A 20,533-nucleotide genomic window follows, 5' to 3' on the forward strand; every position below is an offset into this window, starting at 1 on the left:
TAAGTTGTTCTGCAAGCACTGTCATGTTTTCAGTCATGTCCATTTTAGTATTTGGAAATGGCATCAGGTGCCAATAGTAGAAGGCTTGTAATATTTTGATTATCTCCACAGTAAACTTTTTAGGAATATTACAAATGGGAAACTATCTGTCTGATATGCAATTTTAGGATTTAAGTATGAAGGATTGCTTGTTGTTTCACAGCACTCCCATTGACAAGTAGGTTTTCTTCAAGTGCTTGCTCATATCGATTCCAATTAGGTGTGCACGCACCATGTGCACAGTCATTGTAAAGTTTTTCACCTAGCAGCACCCGTTGGGTCAGCTGTGAAGCCCCCTGGAGTGGCGTCTCCATAGTGGTGAATATAGGACCCTGCCGACCCGGCGCTTCCTCAGTTCCTTCTTACTGCCAGTGACGGTCGTTGGAAGTGCGGTTGCTTGCTTGTTCTTGCAAGTGCTCCCCTAGTTCTATTAGCTAGTTGTGTGTACATAGTTTTAATAGTTTGAATAGTGTTTTAAAGTGAGTTAGTGAGTTGAGTTGAGTTGTGTAGGAGTGGGGTCTCTCCCCCACCCCAGCTTTCCTGTTCCCCTTTGGGGTTTGGGTCATGCCTCGATCCCAAGGATTTAAATCTTGCGGAACCTGCCACAAGCCCATGGCAACAGGTGACTCCCACGACTCTTGCCTCAAGTGTCTGGGGGAGGTGCACCAAGCAGACCGATGCAAAATCTGCAAGGGTTTCGTCTTCGAGTGCTTGCTCATGTCAATTCCATTTTAGGTGTGCGCGCGCCAATGTGCACAGTTGTTGGAGATTTCTGCCTTAGCAGTATCTGTAGCGCCGGCAGTGGCACTCCCATGTGGCGGTATATCAGGCACTGCCGGCCCTGCGCCCTCTCAGTTCCTTCTTACCGCCCATGACGGTTGGTTGGAGCGCCTTGTCTTGCTTTGCAAGAACAGTAGCGGTTTATCCATTGACTTGTTAGTTGTGGTTGTACATAGTTTCATAGTTAGTTGATAGCGTGTGTTAGTCAAGAGAGTCCCCCGTTGGGACTTTGCTCCGAGGGGGCCATGCCCCGCTCCCCTGGCTTTAAGCCATGTGTGTCATGCAGCAGGCCGATGCCGATCAGCGATCTGCATGATGGCTGCCTTAAGTGTCTGGGAGAAGGTCATTGCAAGGACAGGTGCCACATCTGTAAAAACTTTCGACTGCGGACTCAAAGAGCGGGGTATTCACTTGAGGACATTATTGATGGAGGCTGCTCTTCATCCAGCATCAGAACCTTCCGCTGCAGCACCTACACCCAGCACTTTGGCCTCGGTGCACAGCACAGCACTGGATTCGGCCCGGCACAGCTCCTTCTTGCCAGTGCCGAAGAAGAAGCCGAAGAAACGAAGCCCCTTGGCACCAAAGGACAGAGGAGCATCAGGCAAAGGACCTCTGTCAGGCCATGCGCCCGCTACAAGGAGTCACGGGATTACAGCGGAAGTCAGACCCACCAACTCCACCAAGGACACATCCCCACACCCCGGGTAGTGGCAAGGGTTCCCAACCTGTGATGGGGCCTGCAGTGCCCGAAGCGGTCTCAGCGGCCAAGAAGCAAGGCCGACCGACTCCGCAGGTGCCACACCAGGTGACTGATACAGCTCTGCTTGAGGCACCGAAGGGGAAGGCCACTGGGATGCTGTAGCATAGACTGGCGGAACACTCCAGGTTACTGGATCGCAGATGTAAGTCCCCTCGCTGCGACCTCGGGACCCAGTGCCACACCCTAGCTCGCCGGCCAGATGGCTAAGATCTCTTGACGAGATCCACTCCTACTAGGCAGTGGACTCTGGACTTGTGGTGTCGCTCCCTGTACCGCCAGTATTGACTATTGTCTGGCCATAGGTTGCCTAGACACCGAACACCCTCTCCCAGAAGGTGGTCTTGTTGTTGGTCCCCATCCTGGAGGCCTCGCTCGGGGTCTCAACGTTGGTCATGCTCACCGCGGTACCGTTCCTCCAGAAGGTGGCGCAACTCCCCGTCCCCGCACCATTCACCTACCAGGGTCAGTAGGAGGACTCAGGCATTGAGTTCAAGGGTTCAGACCGTGACTTCAGCCCGTCGCCGAGGTATGGTGACTCCTCTCTGAGGCAGGAGACTTAGGTGGCACCGGCCGCGGTGCTGACTCAGCAGGGGCCGTGGCCCCCCAGTGGCAGTGCTGGAATCCATGTGGGGTGCCGGTGATGCCAATCCAGTACTCCGAACCCTCCCTGTCCGCATCAGACAAGCCAGCTGAGGTGCCACCAGTGCCGCAATTGGAGCGCAGCACCAGGGCGGAGGCAGAACCCATGCCCTGTACTTTGGTGCTGAGTGAGCACTCCCCCAACAAAGAAGGGGGTGACACCATCCGTTGGGCCACTCAGTTGTCATTGTCCCCAGACGAGGTGGTGGCCGGACCCTCCCACACCAGCAGTCCCCCAGACGATTTTAAAGAGCATCAGGCCCACCTTAAATGGGTGGCAGAGAATCTAGGCTTGCAAATTGAAGAGATTGCTGAAGAGATAAAGGAACTCTTCAATATCATCTCTGCCACCACACCGGCAAAAATCGCATTGCCCATCCACACAGGGATGCTCAAAATATCCAAGTCTGTGTGGCAAACCCCCTCATCTATTCCGTCAACATCCAAGAAAGCGGAAAAGAAATACTATGTCCCTGCAAAGGGCTTTGAGTATCTGTATACGCATCCCCCTGTGGCATCACTAGTCGTGTCCACGGTGAATGAAAGGGACAGACAGGGCCACCCCACTGGAACGCTCAAAAATAAAGAGGCCAAGAGACTTGACTTATTCGAGTGAAAAGTTTATTCGACAGCCAGCCTACAATTTAGGGTTTTTAAACACCAGGCCTTGCTGGGACGTTATAACTTTAACCTGTGGGACTCCCTTAATAAGTTCACGGTTCACGGAGGCTTTCCCATAGGATCGTGCCCAAGAGTTCACCACGTTGGTGAACGAAGGCATGGTGGTGGCCTGCAGAGTCCTCCAAATGGCCTGGGAAGTGACGGACTCGGCTCCTGGTTGCAAGCTTCTGGGCTGTCTCAGGAGATGCAGACCACAATACAGGATCTGCCATTTGAGGGTTTGGGGCTCTTTTCTGAGCTAGCTGACTCTAGGCTCCATGGACTCAAGGACTCCTGAGCCACCCTCCATTCCCTGGGCCTGCACACCCCTCAGTAGTCCAGGAAGCTGTTCCGCCCTCCGCCTCCTCCTCCGACGCAATCTAAGTCCTGAGGTGGCTCCCCGGTCTGGCTTCTACAGGAGAGAGGACAAGGACAAAGGGCCCAAGAGACGCTACCTGTCCTCTTCCCATCCGGCTGCTCAACCTGACCCTCCCAGAAGTCAGGGAGGCCAGAAGCAGTCATTTTGAGGGTGCACCCCAGCCAATGTACTGGATCCAACCCTCCCTTTCCTCAACCGCTTCCGCCCTTTCTGGTCGGCCTGGTCCTGTGTCACTTCGGACCGCTGGGTGCTAGATACAGTTTCTTCGGACTACAGCCTGCAGTTTACAGCTGGCCACCCCTCCCGTCCCTCTTCAGTGAATTTCTTGATTGCTTCACTTTGGGCTGGTCCACACTAACCCCCCACTTCGAACTAAGATACGCAACTTCAGCTACGTTATTCATGTAGCTGAAGTCGAACTATCTTAGTTCGAACTTACCATGGGTCCACCCACGGCAGGCAGGCTCCCCCGTCAACTCCGCGTACACCTCTTGCCGAGCAGGAGTACCGGCGTCGACGGCGAGCACTTCCGGGATCGATTGCTTACCGCCGGACCCGGAGGTAAGTATAGACGTACCCTTTGTGATAATGGACTTCTAATAGGAACATTCTTCACATTTGCAGGTTTAAACTATTCTTATGGAGCTTCATTGAGATAATTATTGGATTTTTTTTAAAGCAGCATGCACCATCAAGGTTTGCCTTTTGCTTACAGCAAACTGCAGCTGGTTTTTGTTTTGTTTTGTTAAGTTCCACATGTGACCAAATCTGCCATTCTCGTGCCCCACATATCCAGGCTGTCTCCAAACTTGTTACTACTTTCTCCATAATATTTCTAAAAGCCAATGTTTTCTTTCTCATCCATGCAGCTAACTCTCTTCCAAGCCCTCTTCATCTCTCATCTTGGTTACTGCAACCTCCTCTCTGGTAAGGGCTAGAGAGTCTTTGAGGGTATTTTGCAGGTTGGTTACAAATAGGGTGACCAGACAGCAAGTGTGAAAAATCGGGACGGAGGTGGGGGGGGGGGTAATAGGAGCCTATATAAGTAAAAGACCCAAAAATCGGGACTGTCCCTATAAAATCGGGACATCTGGTCACCCTATTTACAAAGTTCAAAACGTTAGTTCCTGGGGAAGATGTAACCCCCTCCCATTGCTGCTTCACCAACTGTAATGGCCCCTTAACTTCGTGGCCATAAACGAGTTCAAAGGGTGAAAACCCCAAACTGGGATGTGATACAGCCCTGTAAATAAAGAGCAACTGCTGCAACACTAGGTCCCAGTCATTGGAGTGCTCATTCACGAATTTACATCTGATGGCCCCTAAAGTCCCATTAAACCTTTCCACTAGGCCGTTTGATGGTGGCAAGGGGTGGCAACCAACTGGTTCACCCCATGAGCTTCCCAAAGATGTTACATGGTCCCTGCCATGAAGTTAGTTCCCAAATCCGTAAGGATGTTGGAGGGTCAACCTTCCCTGGCAAAAATGTCTGCCAATGCCTGGCTCACGCTATTAGCCCTGGTGTTGCTTAGATCTACTGCTTCTGGCCATCGGGTGGCAAAATCCACGAAAGTCAGTATGTACAGTTTTTTCCTCTGGGTGTCTTCTTAGGGAAAGGACCCAGAATATCCATAGCTACACAATGAACTGGAACCTCAATAATGGGGAGTGGCTGGAGAGGGGCCTTGACCTGGTCTTGGGGCTTTCCCACCCTCTGGCACACCTCACAAGACCGGACATAGGTAGAAATGTCCTTGCCCATTCCCTCCCAGTCGAATGACTTCCCCAAGTGGTTTTTAGTCCTGTTCACCCTGGTATGGCCACTAGGGTGATCATGGGCTAAGCTCAAGAGCTTTTCCCTATACTTAGTTGGAACTACCAACTGTCTCTGAGGATGCCAGTCCTCCTTATGCCCACCAGAAAGGGTCTCCTTGTATAAGAGTCCTCCTCCAACAGCAAACCTGGAACTATTAGGAGAGCTGAGAGGCAGTGGGTCACTCCGTGCCACCGTCCAATGTCCCGTAAGGCTCTTATCTGCTTCCTGCTCTGCCTGGAACTGCTCCCTTGATGCTGGAGACATTAGTTCCTCACTGTGTTGTGGACTTGGGCTTGGTCCCACTGGAAGCGATGCAGGTGATGGGGGTGTCTCCGTCGACTGTGAACTGCTCTTCGCTGGTGCAATAGGTTCTATTTCAGGCTCCAGTTGAGCCTCTTGCTCAGGTTTAGCTGCTGCTGCAGGCGCAGGCTCTGTGGCGCCCTCTGTTGCTGGCTCCCCTGACTTTGGTGGGGTTGCAAGCACGGGATCTAGTGCTGACTGCTCCGCCAGTTCCGATCCTTGGGCTGGTTTTGGCTGGGTCTCAGGAACTGGATCTACAACCGCTGTCGTAGACTTTGGTCAGGGGTCTGGTTCTGGGTCCCTGAGCCTGTGGTATCTCGGGACACAGGCTGGGCCCTTGTAGGAGGCTCAAGAATGGTGTTAGGTGTGGAGGCCTGTTTAGCTTGGCTGCAGGTGACCATCCCCACCCTTTTGGTTAGCCTCACATGATTGGCTAAGTCTTCTCCCAGCAGCATGGGAATTGGGTAATCATCATAGACCTCAAAAGTCCATATTCCTGACCAGCCCTCGTACTGGACAGGCAACTTGGCTGTAGGCAAGTTAAAAGAGTTGGCCTTAAAGGGTTGCACCATCACTTGGGCCTCTGGGTTGATGAATTTGGGGTCCACTAGGGATTGGTGCATAGCTGACACCTGCGGTTCAGTGTCTCTCCACGCAGTAATCTTCCTCTGGCCCACACTCACAGTTTCCCTTAGCTCTGGGGGTATTTGTGAGGCATCTGGGCCTGAAGGCTCTCAGTGGGATCCCAAGGTGATGAGTTGCAGTCAGCTGGTGCTCTTGGGGCAGATGTCCTTCACATGCCCCAGCTAATTACATTTAAAGCATCGCCCAGCTGACTTTTGGCTGTGATGCGGAGGGTGTTTGGAGAGTAGGGCAGTAGGACGAGAGGGCATCTGGGCTTTCCCTGGCTGTGTGGAGGGCTCCTCCTTGCGAGATGGGGCCTTGGGTTGACTCCGATGGTGGGGTGTCGTCTCAGGTTGCCCTTCTGGTATCTGATCCAGCGTAGCCTTTTCCAGCTCCATTTCTAAGCGCATCTTCTCCCTCTTCTCCTCCACTGCTAAGCGCTTCTCCTCCCTTCTCTCCTCCACCTCTGTTTTTCAGCGCCTCATCCTTAGGAAGAACATCCTGTCTTCTGCAGTTAGAGCTCAGTCTAGGTTAAGGGCCTTCCTCCATCTTGGCACCTGGATCTTGGGTTGGGGAGGGTTGACCATCCCTGCTGGGGAAATCTCCAGTCCCAAAGCCTCTCCCAGCAGTTCTGCCATGGGATTGGATGTCTGGGCCTGATCTGGGTCTCTTCTCCTAGATGTGCTGCTTTGGGAAGACTGGTTGCTCTAGGGTTTTGATGACCGCCTGCAATTTCATGCACTGGGCTGTTTCTTGTCCTAATCTAGCCTAGCTACTTTGTTGCCACGAGAACTAGAAAAAAAAAATAAACTGCTTGTTGGACTCTGGCTGTGTAGGCTGAACCCTTTGCCTGCCTGTTCCCCCCCCTCCTCCCCCCCACCAGGCAGCAAAAGAAAAGAAAAAAATTCTCCCTGGCTTTCAAGCAGCCAAAAGGAAAAATGTGTCCTTGTAAAATCCTGAGGTCTGTGCTTCTGGTTCAAAATGATCCCACCGCTGTGCCACCATGTCAGGGTATACCCTCCTAAGTCTGAACTCTGGGGTACAGATGTGAGGACCAGCATGAAAGACCCCCAGAGCTTGTCTTCTACCAGCTTAGGTTAAAACTCTTCCAAGGCACAGTCTTCTGTCTTGGACAGATATTGCTGCCACCACCAAGTGATTTTCACAAATCAAACAAAAAGTGAGAACTCTGTTATTCTCTGACACAAGGAAGGGTCACTTGGAATCCCTATCCCCCAAGCCTCTTCACCCCCTTTCCTGGGGAGGCTTGAGAATAAAATACCAACCAGTTGCCTTAGCAATGTGAGCACAGTCCTTGTCTAAGGACTTTGGAATCAAAGGATTCTTAAAAAAAAGGTAAATTTTATTTAAAAAGAAAGAAACACATCTGAAAACGCAGGCTTTAGGAATTAAACACCAAAAATAACTTTCTTGGGGTTTAGCTTAAAGTTTACAAGCAAAACAAAAGCACCTGGGATTAGCACCGAGGAATCCACAAACCAAAACAACCAAAAAGATTCCTAATCGCATGTGTCTTAACTTTTCCTGTGCTACTTACATATCTGGGGTTCCAAATGAGGAGTTTCTACATATGATGCTAATGATTTCCCATACCTGGCTTACAGCTGTTGCTGCCTTCCCCTCTCTCCAGCCCAAGAGACAAAGAAAAAAACCCCACACCCAGCAGTTTTTTTCCAATTTGAAAGGGTACAGCTTCCCTGTTGGTTCCCTGGTCAGGTGCCAACTCAGGTTAAGCTTCTCTTAACCCTTTACAGTTAAGGCAATTAGGGTACAGCTGCTAAGGAGGCTTCTATAGCTACTGACTGGCTGGGTGTCCATAAAAGGGAGCTCCCCCCCTCCATTTATCACAGCATCCGTTAAGACCATCTTCCTTTGTGAATCCCTCCATTGCTCTTCCACCATATTAAATTCATGTCATAACCTTCAAGGCCCTTCAGAACTCTGCACCTCCCTAATTATCCAGCTCTGTTTTGTCATATTGGTCTCCTCTGCTCCATCAATAATGCTAGTTTCAACTACTTCCTTGCCTACTCCTCCCACAGTCTTCCCTAATTAATTTGTTTTGTTTCTATCTTTAATGCCTCTTTTAACATTTCACAGTTTATGCTAGTATTATGACAAATTTCTGACTTGTAAGGAGGTTTGAGCAGGTAGAGCCAAGGAGTTGGCTGTACATCACGCACAGTGCCTTCCTCACTCACTTGATAAGCAATAAAGCCCTGATCCAGTGAAGTGTTTGAGTGAGTTATGTACCATTTTGCTCCTAGCCCCATTCCTATGTAGGAGCTGTTTCAGAGAGGGGAGGGAGCAGTTAGAGAAGCTATGAAACTGCTCGTACTTAAACAAAGGGCTGGAGTAACCCCTGGGGACATCCAAACTTGGAGAATGCAAAGGTAAGTGAAGCTCAGCCAGACCCAAGAATCTGGCCCTGTATCTTTAGTAGATATTATAAGCCAATTGTTAATGTAGTTATAAGATTGGGGGATACTTAAGTATGCAAATGGCACGACAGAACTGATGAGTAAAAAAGTTTCTATCAGAGATCGAGATCTAACGTGAAGCATCATACATATAATTTTAATAGGACTTGGAATTTATTTTATTTGATTCTATTGAAAAATTACATCCAAAGGCAATCCATGCTCATGTTTTTTTCTGGTGAGTTGTAATGCTATTCTGTCTTCTCTTTGTTTAGATATGTTTCCATTGTCAGCTGCTGCAGAAGAATCTGAAAGCAACAGGAAGCTACCTCACTTGCTTAATGCAGTAACTGATGCTTTGGTGTGGGTTATTGCAAAAAGTGGAATTCCATCTCAGCAACAGACAACTCGTTTGGCTAACTTGTTAATGTTACTTTCTCATGTCAGGCATGCAAGGTATATTTTACAGAATTATGTAACTCTTTGAGGTTTTAATATTTGTTGTTAAATCCCCCTAGAAAAATCTGGTATCATCGTTTTAGGGTATTCATTGTAATTATTGACAAGATTAACTAAATAATATACTCAAATCACTTTGACATGCAGCACATTGCATCCACCTTAAAGTGCAACATCTTATGTAACCCTTCTGCCAGGTGGAGCCAGCAGAAACCAGGGCCGGGTTCAATATCTAGGGGTTCCTTTCCATCGATACAGCACAGAACTGGCTCGAGCCCCCACCCAGGAACCTGGGAAACTTACACACCACCCCTGGGTGCCTCTGAGAGGCAATACTTCCCCACTCGCAAGCACAGAGTCTAAATGTAGAAAAGAAACTTTTAATAGAAGGAGGGAAGTAACTCTGCTTTAATTTGGGAAAACACCACAAACAGGGTTCATAAACATAAACCATGAATAAAAGACCCACCCCCAAGTAGGTTGGACAGTGTCCTTTTCCCCTCAGGTTCTTAAGTCCAGCAACCCAAACATCCCTTTCATGTGCCTAACCCGTCTTTGCACCCCACTCACAATTGCTGTCCTTGGTCAATGCAGACCTAGAGTTCAGAGGTACATCTGCAGAGTTCACCTCCTCCCCTGGGTGGGGTAAAGAGGTACCTTATTTGCTCCGCTGCTCGGGCAGTGTCTCACTGCCCCTCTCTGCCAGCCATCCTGCTGGCTGTTCACCGACCGCTCCTGCTGGCCGCCTGCTCACTGCTTCTGCCGGCTGCCTGCTCTCCGTTCTCACCACACCTTTCCATCAGCTGCACTGCTGGCTGCTTATCGCGCCTCTCTGCTGCTGCCCTGCTGGCTGCCTGTTCACCACTCTCACCATGCCTCTCCACTGCTGCCTGCTTACTGCTCTTGCCACGCCTCTCTGCCACACCAGCCACTCATTCACCTGCTGTCAGTTGTCTTCTGCTGCTACCTGCCTCTCTGCTGTGACCTCTGCACATCAGTCCCTTAGTAATTTTTAGCTCTTAGCAGGCAGGGCAGAAACACAGTCCTACCACAATTGATTTCAGCTCTGATTGGGCATTTAACATAACAAAGAGGCTCCTATGAAGCCTATTTAGCTCTATTCTTTGAACAGTGGGGAGGAACAGGTTAAACCAGACTAGGGAGGACCCTTGATGAGAGTGCACAGCCTCCTGGCTGGGATACCTGTCCCCACCCCTCTTACTTTCACAGGGCTCTGACATTCGAGTCCCTGGCTTAACGAAGTTCTTTCAACTGAGGTCCCCTCATTTGGGACAGGTTAAGCACAGTTCTGCTTTCCTGTATTCCTACAATAATTTCAACATTGGTAACCATATTTCACTACCCCTGCATTCAATACTAAGGTGATTTGTACCCAACACCAGCCAAAGTTGATCACTTATTCAACAGATACAGTGGTGTCAATGTAAGCAGAGCAGAAGCAAACTGTATTTACATAAACACACCCAAAGTCTCTCTCCCTCCCAGCTAGCTGTCAGGGAAGCATTCATTCAGACCCTGCTTACATCTATACTTCATTATTTTAAATAAATCCTCTACATATATCCCCCAAATAGTACATCCTTTTCATTTCTTTTTAGCACTTCACTTCTTTCACTTTTATTTTTTTCCCCTTTCTCTAAAAGAGCAGTAATGTGTCTCCTTCAAAATCATTCTGAAATTTCCAGTGCTGTTTGGTGGATCAACAGGTCAAGTGTGCCTTTGGCATTCATGTCAGTCATGGGCCTAAAGTCTGATTTCCTCTACTAGTTCTTTTTTCAAAATCAAATATTCTTTTGCTGAGTGGTTTTGAAAGTGTGGGCATGTGTTCGTACTTCCTATAAGACAACAGATGCCCATCCCATGGAACACGACTATATAAAAATATATATATATCCCTGATCCGCTCAACCTTCAGTCAGGACTTTATGTGGAATACAAAATTCTTCTTTGAGTGCTTTCCTGTATGTATGCTACTTCTGATGCACGTGTGCCCTCTGTATTCAACATCAGAATCTTTTGACCAGCAGCATCCATTGGGCCACGCCTGCATACCACATGCCCAAGGGAAGGGAAACCAGCTGACTGTCAGTTCTTTTTTAATGTTTGTGGCTGCAAGATGGGACTGAAAGAACAGTGTCCCTGGCTCTTGCACTTACACTTCTCCACTAGTATTTGTACGTAGTTCTCTTACCGTAGCTTAGGGTTAGCTAGGTAGTAGAAGTTAGGTGAATTCTTTTACATTTTTCTTCAGCGTTATGGTTGATCAGTAATATCCTGGTTTTAAGTATTGTTCATCATGTGAGGCAGCTGTTCCCCCTTAATAACGGGTGCTCAAAATGTTTATTCTTTCAGTGAGGGTCAGGGACATATCACAGAGAAATGTGCTTTGTCATTAGTTTTTTAAATGAACAATGAAAGTGAGAGATGCTCAAGTAAACGCTCTTCCTTCTATGTAAGGTACTACCTCTATCTTTTGTGAGGGCTGTCTTAGACCAGGAAGGCAGGATCCTTTGGGCTCCGAGCAGTCCTCCATAAAAAGTGCCCTGGAGCTACTTTCTCTGCCTTCGCTTCTAGGGCTCCTGCTTCTTCATTAAAGCATTTTTCTGCTGATGTTGGTATAATTCCCTCTTCCCACCACAAAAGAAGGAGGTCTTAGCATTCTTTCTCCAAAAAGCATAGAAGCAGGTCTCCATCTGAGGCTATGTCTACACTATGAGCTAGGTGTGTGATTCCCCTGCTTGTGTACACGTACTCTCACTAGTTCCCATTGAGCTAGCATGAGTATAAATAGCAGTATAGCCACGGTAGCACAGCTAGCAGCTGTGGCAGCATGGCTGAGCTGTGCTGAGTACATACCCACTGGTTTCAGGTGGGTTTGTACTCTGCATGGCTCAGCTGTGCCTTCACTGCCACTACCCATGCAAGTGAGACTACATGGCTATTGAGCTAGCACGAGTATGTGTACATGAGCAGGGGAATCACACCCCGAGCTCATAGTGTAGACATAGCCTAAATTGCGTGTGAAACAGAAGAAAGACAAGTTTCCTCTTTCTGCTTTAAAAAAGGGAGGTCGCGGTCTGACGAAGGTCCTTCTGGCACCTGTAAGACCCTGAAGCTAGATCTTTGTTACCAGCTAAAACCAATTCTCTCTCTGTCAGAAGTATGGACTCTACGGTACCACCCAGGTGCTTGCAATACCATTAAGAGGTTGTCCTCCAGGTGTCGGTATCGAGTGCAGGCACAGTGGGAGCGTTCCCCATCTTGGTACCGGTCTCCCCGACACCGGTACCACTCTCCCCAGTACCATCAGAGGTCTGTTACACCTAGTCAATGAACGCCAGTAGCCACGACCAGTAAGCAAATGCAGGTGTCAACGGCTCCTCCCTGGTTGCAGGAAGGTGGTTCCTCCGGTATGGAGGGCCAGTTCAGCCCATCGCCCAGGTCCCATCGGCGAGATTGGGCACCGGATCCCGCTCCTTCATTTGTGGCATCACAGTGGCAGCATGACTAGTGGCCTTATTGGAGCGCATGGGGTGTACCGGTCATGATGATGCCCCCTTCACAGCACTCCTCGGTGGCTGTGTCACAGCATCGGTCGGTGGTACCGGATGCCAGTTCTGAGGTTGGGGCGGAGGAACCTGTGCCCACCCCTAAGCCTCCTTCTCCGATGGTGGTCGAGACTCCAGCACCTCCCCCAGCAGTCCAGTCTTCCTCGTCATCCCTGGATGAGGCGGTTGTGGGACCTTTGAGAGCTAGCCCGCTGGATGACTTCAGGAAGCATCAAGCCCTTCTCCGGCACATGGCCAAGAGCTTGAGGTGCAGGAGATGGCAGAGCAGGAGGACACCCTCTTCAATGTCCTCTCAGCCTCTACACCCACCTGGGTTGCCCTGCCTGTGCATGACAGGGTTCTCAAGATAGCCAAGGCCCTTTGGCAGACCCCTTCCTCCACCCCTCCCACCTCGAAACGGGCTGAGAAAAAGTATTTCATTCTGGCCAAAGGTTTTGAATACCTTTATGCCCACCCAGCCGCAGGCTTGCTGGTTGTGTCTGCGGCTGAGGACAAGCAGGTTCACACCTCCTCGCCTTCCGAAAACAGAGGCCAAGAAACCTGATTTATTTGGGAGGAAAATTTATTCAACCGCCAGCCTGCAATTCCGGGCAAACCATCAGGCCCTGTTTGGCCGGTACAATTTCATCCTCTGGGGGTCTCAAAAAGTTCCAGGAATCCCTCTCTCGGGGTCTGGCCCAAACGTTTGACACCCTGGTAGAGGAGGATACTGTGGCGGCCAGATGCTCCCTGCAGATGGTATGGGACGCAATGGACTCAGTGGCAGGGTGGTCACATCAGCAGTGGTTATGCGACGCAGCTCCTGGCTCCAAACAATGAGCCTCTCTTAAGAGATGCAGACCACGATTCAGGACCTTCCCTTTGATGGAGTTGGTCTCTTTTCTGATCAAATGGACGCCAGGCTGCATGGGTTGAAGGACACTAGAATTACCCTTCACTTGTTGGGCATGCACACTCCACAATCAGCCAGAAAGCCCTTCCGACTGCCACCACCGCCAAGACCCTGGCAACCCCGTCAGGGCTCTACTAGGAGACAGGATGCTAGCTTTAGTCGCCAATGCCCTTCTTCCTCCCACTCACCCACCCAGCCTGGGCCTGCCAAACACCTAGGGGGCCAGAAGCGATAATTTTGGGGGGGTGCCCGAGAGTGGCGCCCCAGTCAGCCAACCGGATCTTACCCGCCTTTTCCTCAACTGCCTCTCTCCCTACTGCTTGGCCTGGTTGCAGGTTACGTCAAACCACTGGGTCCTGGACACAGTAGCTTGGGGCTATACCCTGCAATTCTTATCCACCCCTCCCACCCCACCCCACCCCGCCCCACTTCCCCATCCTTCTTCAGGAGAAGCTCCTGGGCTTGGGGGCTGTGGAGGAGGTTCCTTAGACATGGAAGGAAGAGAATTCTATTCCTAAACCCCGAAGGCCAAAGGGAGCCTCAAGTCCATCCTGGACTTTAACAAGTCTCTCAAGAAGTTGAAGTTCCACATGGTCTCCCTGACCTCCATTATCCCTTCCCTGGATCCAGGGAACTGCTACGCCACTCTCGACTTAAAAGACACTTACTTTCATGTCTCCGTATTCTCAGGACACAGGTGATTCCTGCATTTCATAGTGTCAGGGCACCACACCCAGTTCACAGAGCTACCCTTTGGCCTGTCTTCAGCCCTCAGGGTGTTCACAAAATGCATGGCACTGGTAGCAGCTTACCTGAAACGTTGAGGGGTCCAGATTGTCCCGTATCTTGATGACTGGCTCATCAAGGGCAGGTCTCTGGTGCAGGTGCAGAGGAGCCTTGATCTGGTGTGGTCCACATGCAGTGACCTGGGCCTGTTAATAAACACAGAAAAGTCCATGTTAACGCCAGTCCAACATATAGAGTTTATCGGAGCGGTTCTTGACTCCACGCAGGTCAAGACCTTCCTTCCAGATGCGCGTTTTCAGGCCATGTCAGACCTGATCTCCCACGTAAAGAGCCATCCAAGACGATGCCTGTGACTGATGGGCTACGTACATGTAGGTGGTCAGCCATGCCCGGCTTTCTGTGATCTCTGCTGGTGTGGCTGGCCTCATTCTATGTCCCCAGCAGGCACGATTTGGACTGTGTGGTCATGGTGCCGAGCCACATCCTCTCGTCCCTGGACTGGTGGCTGGATCCCGAGTCGGTGCTGAAGGAGTTCCCTTTGCGACCCCGTCTCGGACGCGTCAGATCTGGGATGGAGCCCACCTGGGCGGGCTCAACACCCAGGGCCGCTGGCTACAAAACAATCTAGCCCTTTATATCAATGTCAAGGAGCTCAGGGTGGTTCCCATGATGGCACGGTTCCCGAAAGGTCTGGAGCGCCTTTACCCACATGTCCGGGACCTGAATTTTGTGCTGTCAAGGCTCATGGGTCCCCACTTCGAACCCTTGGCTTCCGCTCACTCCTGCTTCTCTCCTGGAAGGTCTCCTTCCTGGTCGCTATAACTTCAGCCCATAGGATCAGGGCACACACATTGGAGCTCCCTTATACGGTCTTTTATAAGGATAAGGTCCAGCTGCATCCGCACCTGGCTTTTCTGCCTAAGGTTGTCTCCCAGTTTCATATTGGTCAAGACATATACTTACTAGTCCTTTGTCCAAAGCCTCATGCGCATACCCTGGATGTCAGATAGATGCTGACCTTCTACATAGGGAGAACAAAGCCATTCCATAAGTCAACACAGTTGTTCGTTGCAGTCACAGACAGGATGAAGGGTTGCCCAGTGTCTGCCCAGAGAATCTCATCTTGGATCACGGTCTGCATCTGCTACTGTTATGAGCTGGTGAAGGTGCCTCTGCCGGTGATCGTGAAGGCTCATTCAATTAGGGCACAGGCATCTTCGGCAGCCTTCCTGGCGCAGGTGCCGATCCAAGAAATCTGTCAGGTTGCCATCTGGGCATCTGTCCACACGTTCGTGTTGCACTACACGCTGACCAAGCAAGCTCAAGACGACGCTGGCTTGGCAGAGCAGTGCTGCAAGACTGTGAACTCCGAGCCCACCTCCATGGATACTGCTTGTGAGTCACCTAGAATGGAATTGATATGAGCAAGCACTCGAATAAGAAACGGTTACCTGCCTTTCGTAACTGTTGTTCGTAGAGATGTTGCTCATGTCCATTCCATTACCTGCCCTCCTGCCCCTCTGTCAGACTGAGAGGGTGTAGAGCTGGCGGCCCCTGATATAGTGTGGCATGAGCGCAGCACTCCAGAGGTACCCTAGTGGTACTGCTAAGGCAAAAATCTCTGACGTTTGCACACGTGGGCACACGCACTCCTAGAATGGAGTGGATATGAGCAACACATCTTGAAGAACAACAATTACAAAAGGTAGGTAACTGTTTTTATCATGTTCTCCTTCCAGAATATGATTATCTTAACTGGCACATGGATCACTTACTGGATTGTTCCAGTAGAATCAAAACAGGCAGTGAGATCTTTGATCACAGGTCAGCTTGCAACATGGACCTCTCTGCATACTACTATTGATGCGTCTATTCACACCCTTCACCAGGTTCTCCCAGTGTCACAGCAGTTCAGGAGAGAACAAGAGGGTTATCAGATACTGTGGACTAGATTGATGGCATCTTGCACCCTAGCTGCAATCCTTTGGAATTCTCAGAGAAGTCCAGAATACAGTCGAGGAACTCTCCTTCAAAGGGAACAAACTTTGTAGTCCTAAACTGATTGTACACTACATTCTTTAAAAGATTCTCGAGTTACATTGAGGTATTTGGCAATTGAATACCCCTTAGCTTAGAAGAAAACCTCTAGACATCAAATGTATTCCAGATAACCACCTGCGTTTTCATACAACTGGCCTTATCAAAGACCAGAAAGAGGTAGTAAGAGACCTTCGTCCACTATGACTGCAACCACTATAAGGCTGTTTCTGTCTTCCAAATAGTTCGACAGTCACTTTGAGAACTGTCAGAAACCACTCATAGAGTAGCTATACTTGTTCCCTACCCCATTTGGGAATTCTTGCTGGCTTCCTGAAAATAAAATAAACAAAATTACCACAAACCAGTGGATGCCATAGATGATATAAAAAGGTTACTTCTTCATCAAGTGCTTGCTCATTTCTATTCCAATTAGATATGCACGTGCCGCGTGCATGGCCATTGGAAAGTTTTCCCCTAACAGCATCCATTAGGTCGGCTGTGGAGCCCCCTGGAGTGGTGCCTTCATGGCACTCAATATATACCCCAGCTGACCCGGTGCCTCCCCAGTTCCTTCTTACCACCCATGATAGTCGTTAGAAGTCTTGCTCTGCTTGATCTCCACGCTTCCCTAGCTCTCTAGATAGTTGTTGTTAGTTTGGTTTATAGTTCTTGTTTTTGGTTCCCCTCCACCCCAACTCTTCTTTTTGGGCTCCATGCCCAAGTCCCCGGGATTCAAGCCCTGCAGGTCCTGCTCTAAGCCATGCCAACGGGTGACCCCCATGACTCTTGTCTGACGTGTCTGGGGGAGGCTCATCAAGCCGAAAAGTGCAGGATCTGCAAAGGGTTTTGTCCTCGGACTAAAAAGGAGCAGGACTTTTGCTTGAAGCAGCTCCTTATGGAGGCAGCTCTTAACCCTCAGCCTCCTTCGGTGCAGCAAGACCCAGCACCGAGCATTTCGGTGCGCAGTGCCCTGGCGGTGGTAGTGGAGGGGGACCGAGACCCACGGCACCGACGCTTCCCAGCACCACAACCGGCGACATCGGCTCAGCACCGCCCCCACTCTCCTGATCAGAAGTGGCACTGGTAGGAGTGGTAGATATGCTGGAGGGTAGGGACATCATACAGAGGGACCTAGACAAATTAGAGGATTGGGTCAAAAGAAATCTGATGAGGTTCAACAAGGACAAGCGCGGAGTCCTGCACTTAGGATGGAAGAATCCCATGCACTGCTACAGACTAGGGACCGAATGGCTAGGCAGCAGTTCTGCAGAAAAGGACCTAGGGGTTACAGTGGATGAGAAGCTGGATATGAGTCAACAGTGTGGCCTTGTTGCCAAGAAGGCTAACGGCATTTTGGGCTGTATAAGAAGCTGCATTGCCAGCAGATCGAGGGACGTGATCGTTCCCCTCTATTCGACATTGGTGAGGCCTCATCTGAAGTACTGTGTCCAATTTTGGGCCCCACACTACAAGAAGGATGTGGAAAAGTTGGCAAGAGTCCAGTGGAGGGCAACAAAAATGATTAGGGGGTTGGAGCACATGACTTATGAGGAGAGGCTGAGGGAACTGGGATTGTTTAGTCTGCAGAAGAAAAGAATAAGGGGGGATTTGATAGCTGCTTTCAACTACCTGAAAGGGGGTTCCAAAGAGGATGGATCTAGACTGTTCTCAGTGGCACCAGATGACAAAACAAGGAGTAATGGTCTCAAGTTGCAGCGGGGGAGGTTTAAGTTGGATATTAGGAAAACCTTTTTCACTAGGAGGGTGGTGAAGCACTGGAATGGGTTACCTAGGGAGATGGTGGAATCTCCTTCCTTAGAGGTTTTTAAGGTCAGGCTTGACAAAGCCCTGGCTGGGATGATTTAGTTGGGGATTGGTCCTGCTCTGAGCAGGGGGTTGGACTAGATGACCTCTTGAAGTCCCTTCCAACCCTGATACTCTATGATTCTATGAAAGCCAGAAAAGGGTGGCTATCCTACGCTGATACCAGCTTCCCTGGAGCCAGCCACAGAGGTGCGTCCTGGAGGGGAGCACCTGGGAGCAAAGGCCGCAGCCCCAGCACCGTTGACTCGGGCCCCGAGGGGGGATCCGTTGAGTCCGGTACCACTGGACTCCCCAACCCGCAGCGTGATGGAAGTCGAGCTACTTTCTACCCCAGACACCTTTGCAGTGTTGAGGGACCTTATTGCCATGATGGCATCGGGGTCTCCTCAGCTCCACGCCAAGCTGGTGTTGATCCACCCTTTGGCACCAGAGGTTGAGCCGCGGCACTGTTCCCGATGCCGCTCAGAGTCCCGGCACCGCTCTCCATCGCAGCGCTGGTCGTACTTGCGGCGGCGGTCATACTTGCGGCACCGCTCCAGATCGCGTCGCTGTTCCAGGTCATGGCGCCGCTCTTCCTGCTGGTTGCCGTCGTGAATCAGATCCCGGACCCGGCACCGTTCGTCGTCTCGGCCCCACTCCAGGTCAAGGTGCCGATCCAGGTCTCAGCACCGCTCCCCAGCTTCACGGCACCACTCCACGTCTCCCTGTTGGCGCTCACCGACGCAGATTTGCTCAGCACTGCCCTGGCCTCACACTCCTCTGGCCCTCACGCTCCGGCTCTCACTCCTTAGGATTGGAAATGGGTTTGAGGTTTTTGGACCGTCGCCAGTCAGACCGTGGCCACCCTGATGTGGGGGAAGGGTCATGGCAGGCACGCGGACAGGGACCCACACAGAGACCCATCTAGTGGCCGTTTTGGGCTCCATGGGCGTACCATCAGGCCCAGGGTACACCATCTGGAGCTTTCTGATTAGCTGCCTCCGAGCCACGGGTGCCAGAAGCCGCCGCCAGTCGGCCTGCTCCGGGGGGTATGGAAGAGGTGGCATGTGCTCTTCCCGCTTCAGGTCCTGCTCCGACTCCGGTCCCTGAGCCGGATCCTGCAGTTAGTGATGCAGGACATCGGGCCCCCGCACTGCAGGGAGGTCAAGACGACCCTCTTTCCCCCGTGGCCGCCTCTTCCTCCTCTCCCAACAAGGCACTGGCAGACACCTCTATCTCCGGGCCACCCCCGATTGACATCCATGCCCACCAGGCCCTCCTGCGCAGGGTTGTGCGCAATATGAACCTACAGGCCAAGGAGGTGGTGGAATCGGAGGATCCTGTGGTGGACATTTTGGCCCCGGAAGGCCCATCAAGGGTGGCCCTGCCTCTCATCAGGACCATCCAGACTAATGCCAAACCATCTGGCAGACCCCGGCCTCCATTCCCCCTATGGCCAAATGAGTGGAACGCAAGTACTTTGTCCCCTCGAAGGGGTATAACTGCTTATTCACTCACCCGCAGCCCTGCTCTCTTGTGGTTGCGGCTGTGAACGAGGAGTGAAACGGTCAGCCGGCCCCTGCACCCAAGTCGAAGGACGCCAAGCACCTCGACTAGTTTGGATGTAAAGTTTACTCTACATTGGGGCTTCAGCTCCGGATCGCCAATCAGCAGGTGTTCCTGAGCCATTACAATTTTAACTCCTGGAACTCCATGCTGAAGTTCAAGGAGCTTGTGCCTTCTGAGTCCAGAGAGGAGTTTGGGGACTTGGTTGACGAGGGCAAAACAGTGGCACAAACCTCTTTGCAGGCCTTGCTGGACGCTGCAGACTCGGCCGCTCGCACGTTGTCCTCCGGGATTGCCATGAGGCGCACCTCCTGGCTGCAAGCCTCTGTTCAGCAGATGCTGCAGGACCTATCCTTTGACGGGGAGGGTCTGTTCGTGGAACAGACCGACTCTAGGCTGCACAGCCTTAAAGACTCGAGGGCGACAATGAAGTCACCCCGGCAACCCAGCGGAAACACTTCAAGCCTCAGCAACCGCAGCAGCGCTCCGACCCTCCTCAGCCAAGGCAGGATTTTTACTGATGGCGGGGGCATAATGGCAGGAAGAAATCCTCTAACCTCCCGTCTGGACAAGGCCAGGGCCCCACCAAGCCATTGTCAGGCTCCAAGCAGGCCTTTTGAAGGGACGCCCGAGGACGGCATACCAAACTTAACCCCGGATGCTACCCTCCCTTTTTTGAATCGTTTATCCCATTTCCACTATGCTTGGTTGCAAATAACCACTGATCGCTGAGTCCTTCGCATGGTGGAAGTGGGATACTCTCTCTCATTTTGTTCCTGCCCGCCCTCCTTCCCCGTCCCTCCTTAGGGACCCTTCTCACGAGCAACTCCTTATTCAGGAGGTTTGGGTGCTCCTCACCATGGGGGCCATCGAGGAGGTTCCGAGGGAACTAAGAGGCAGGGGGCTTTACTCCTGATATTTCCTAAGCCCCAAAGCCAAAGGGTGCCTTCGGCCCATTCTGGACCTGCGTGGGCTCAACAAATTCATGGTCAAGT

At 51.1% G+C, this 20,533-nt stretch overlaps 1 protein-coding gene across 1 annotated transcript in view; it reads left to right on the forward strand.

Moving 5' to 3' along the window:
* The window catches only part of ESR2 (estrogen receptor 2), a 70,655-nt gene that overhangs the window by 42,773 nt on the left and 7,349 nt on the right, over positions 1–20,533 (forward strand). The window contains exon 7 of the mRNA XM_005285890.5: positions 8,717–8,897. Within this exon, the coding sequence (XP_005285947.2) occupies positions 8,717–8,897 (181 nt within the window). The remainder of the gene's footprint in view (positions 1–8,716; positions 8,898–20,533) is intronic.

The sequence above is a fragment of the Chrysemys picta genome, chromosome 4 (assembly GCF_011386835.1).
Source record: "Chrysemys picta bellii isolate R12L10 chromosome 4, ASM1138683v2, whole genome shotgun sequence".
In the NCBI taxonomy this organism is placed as follows: domain Eukaryota; kingdom Metazoa; phylum Chordata; order Testudines; family Emydidae; genus Chrysemys; species Chrysemys picta.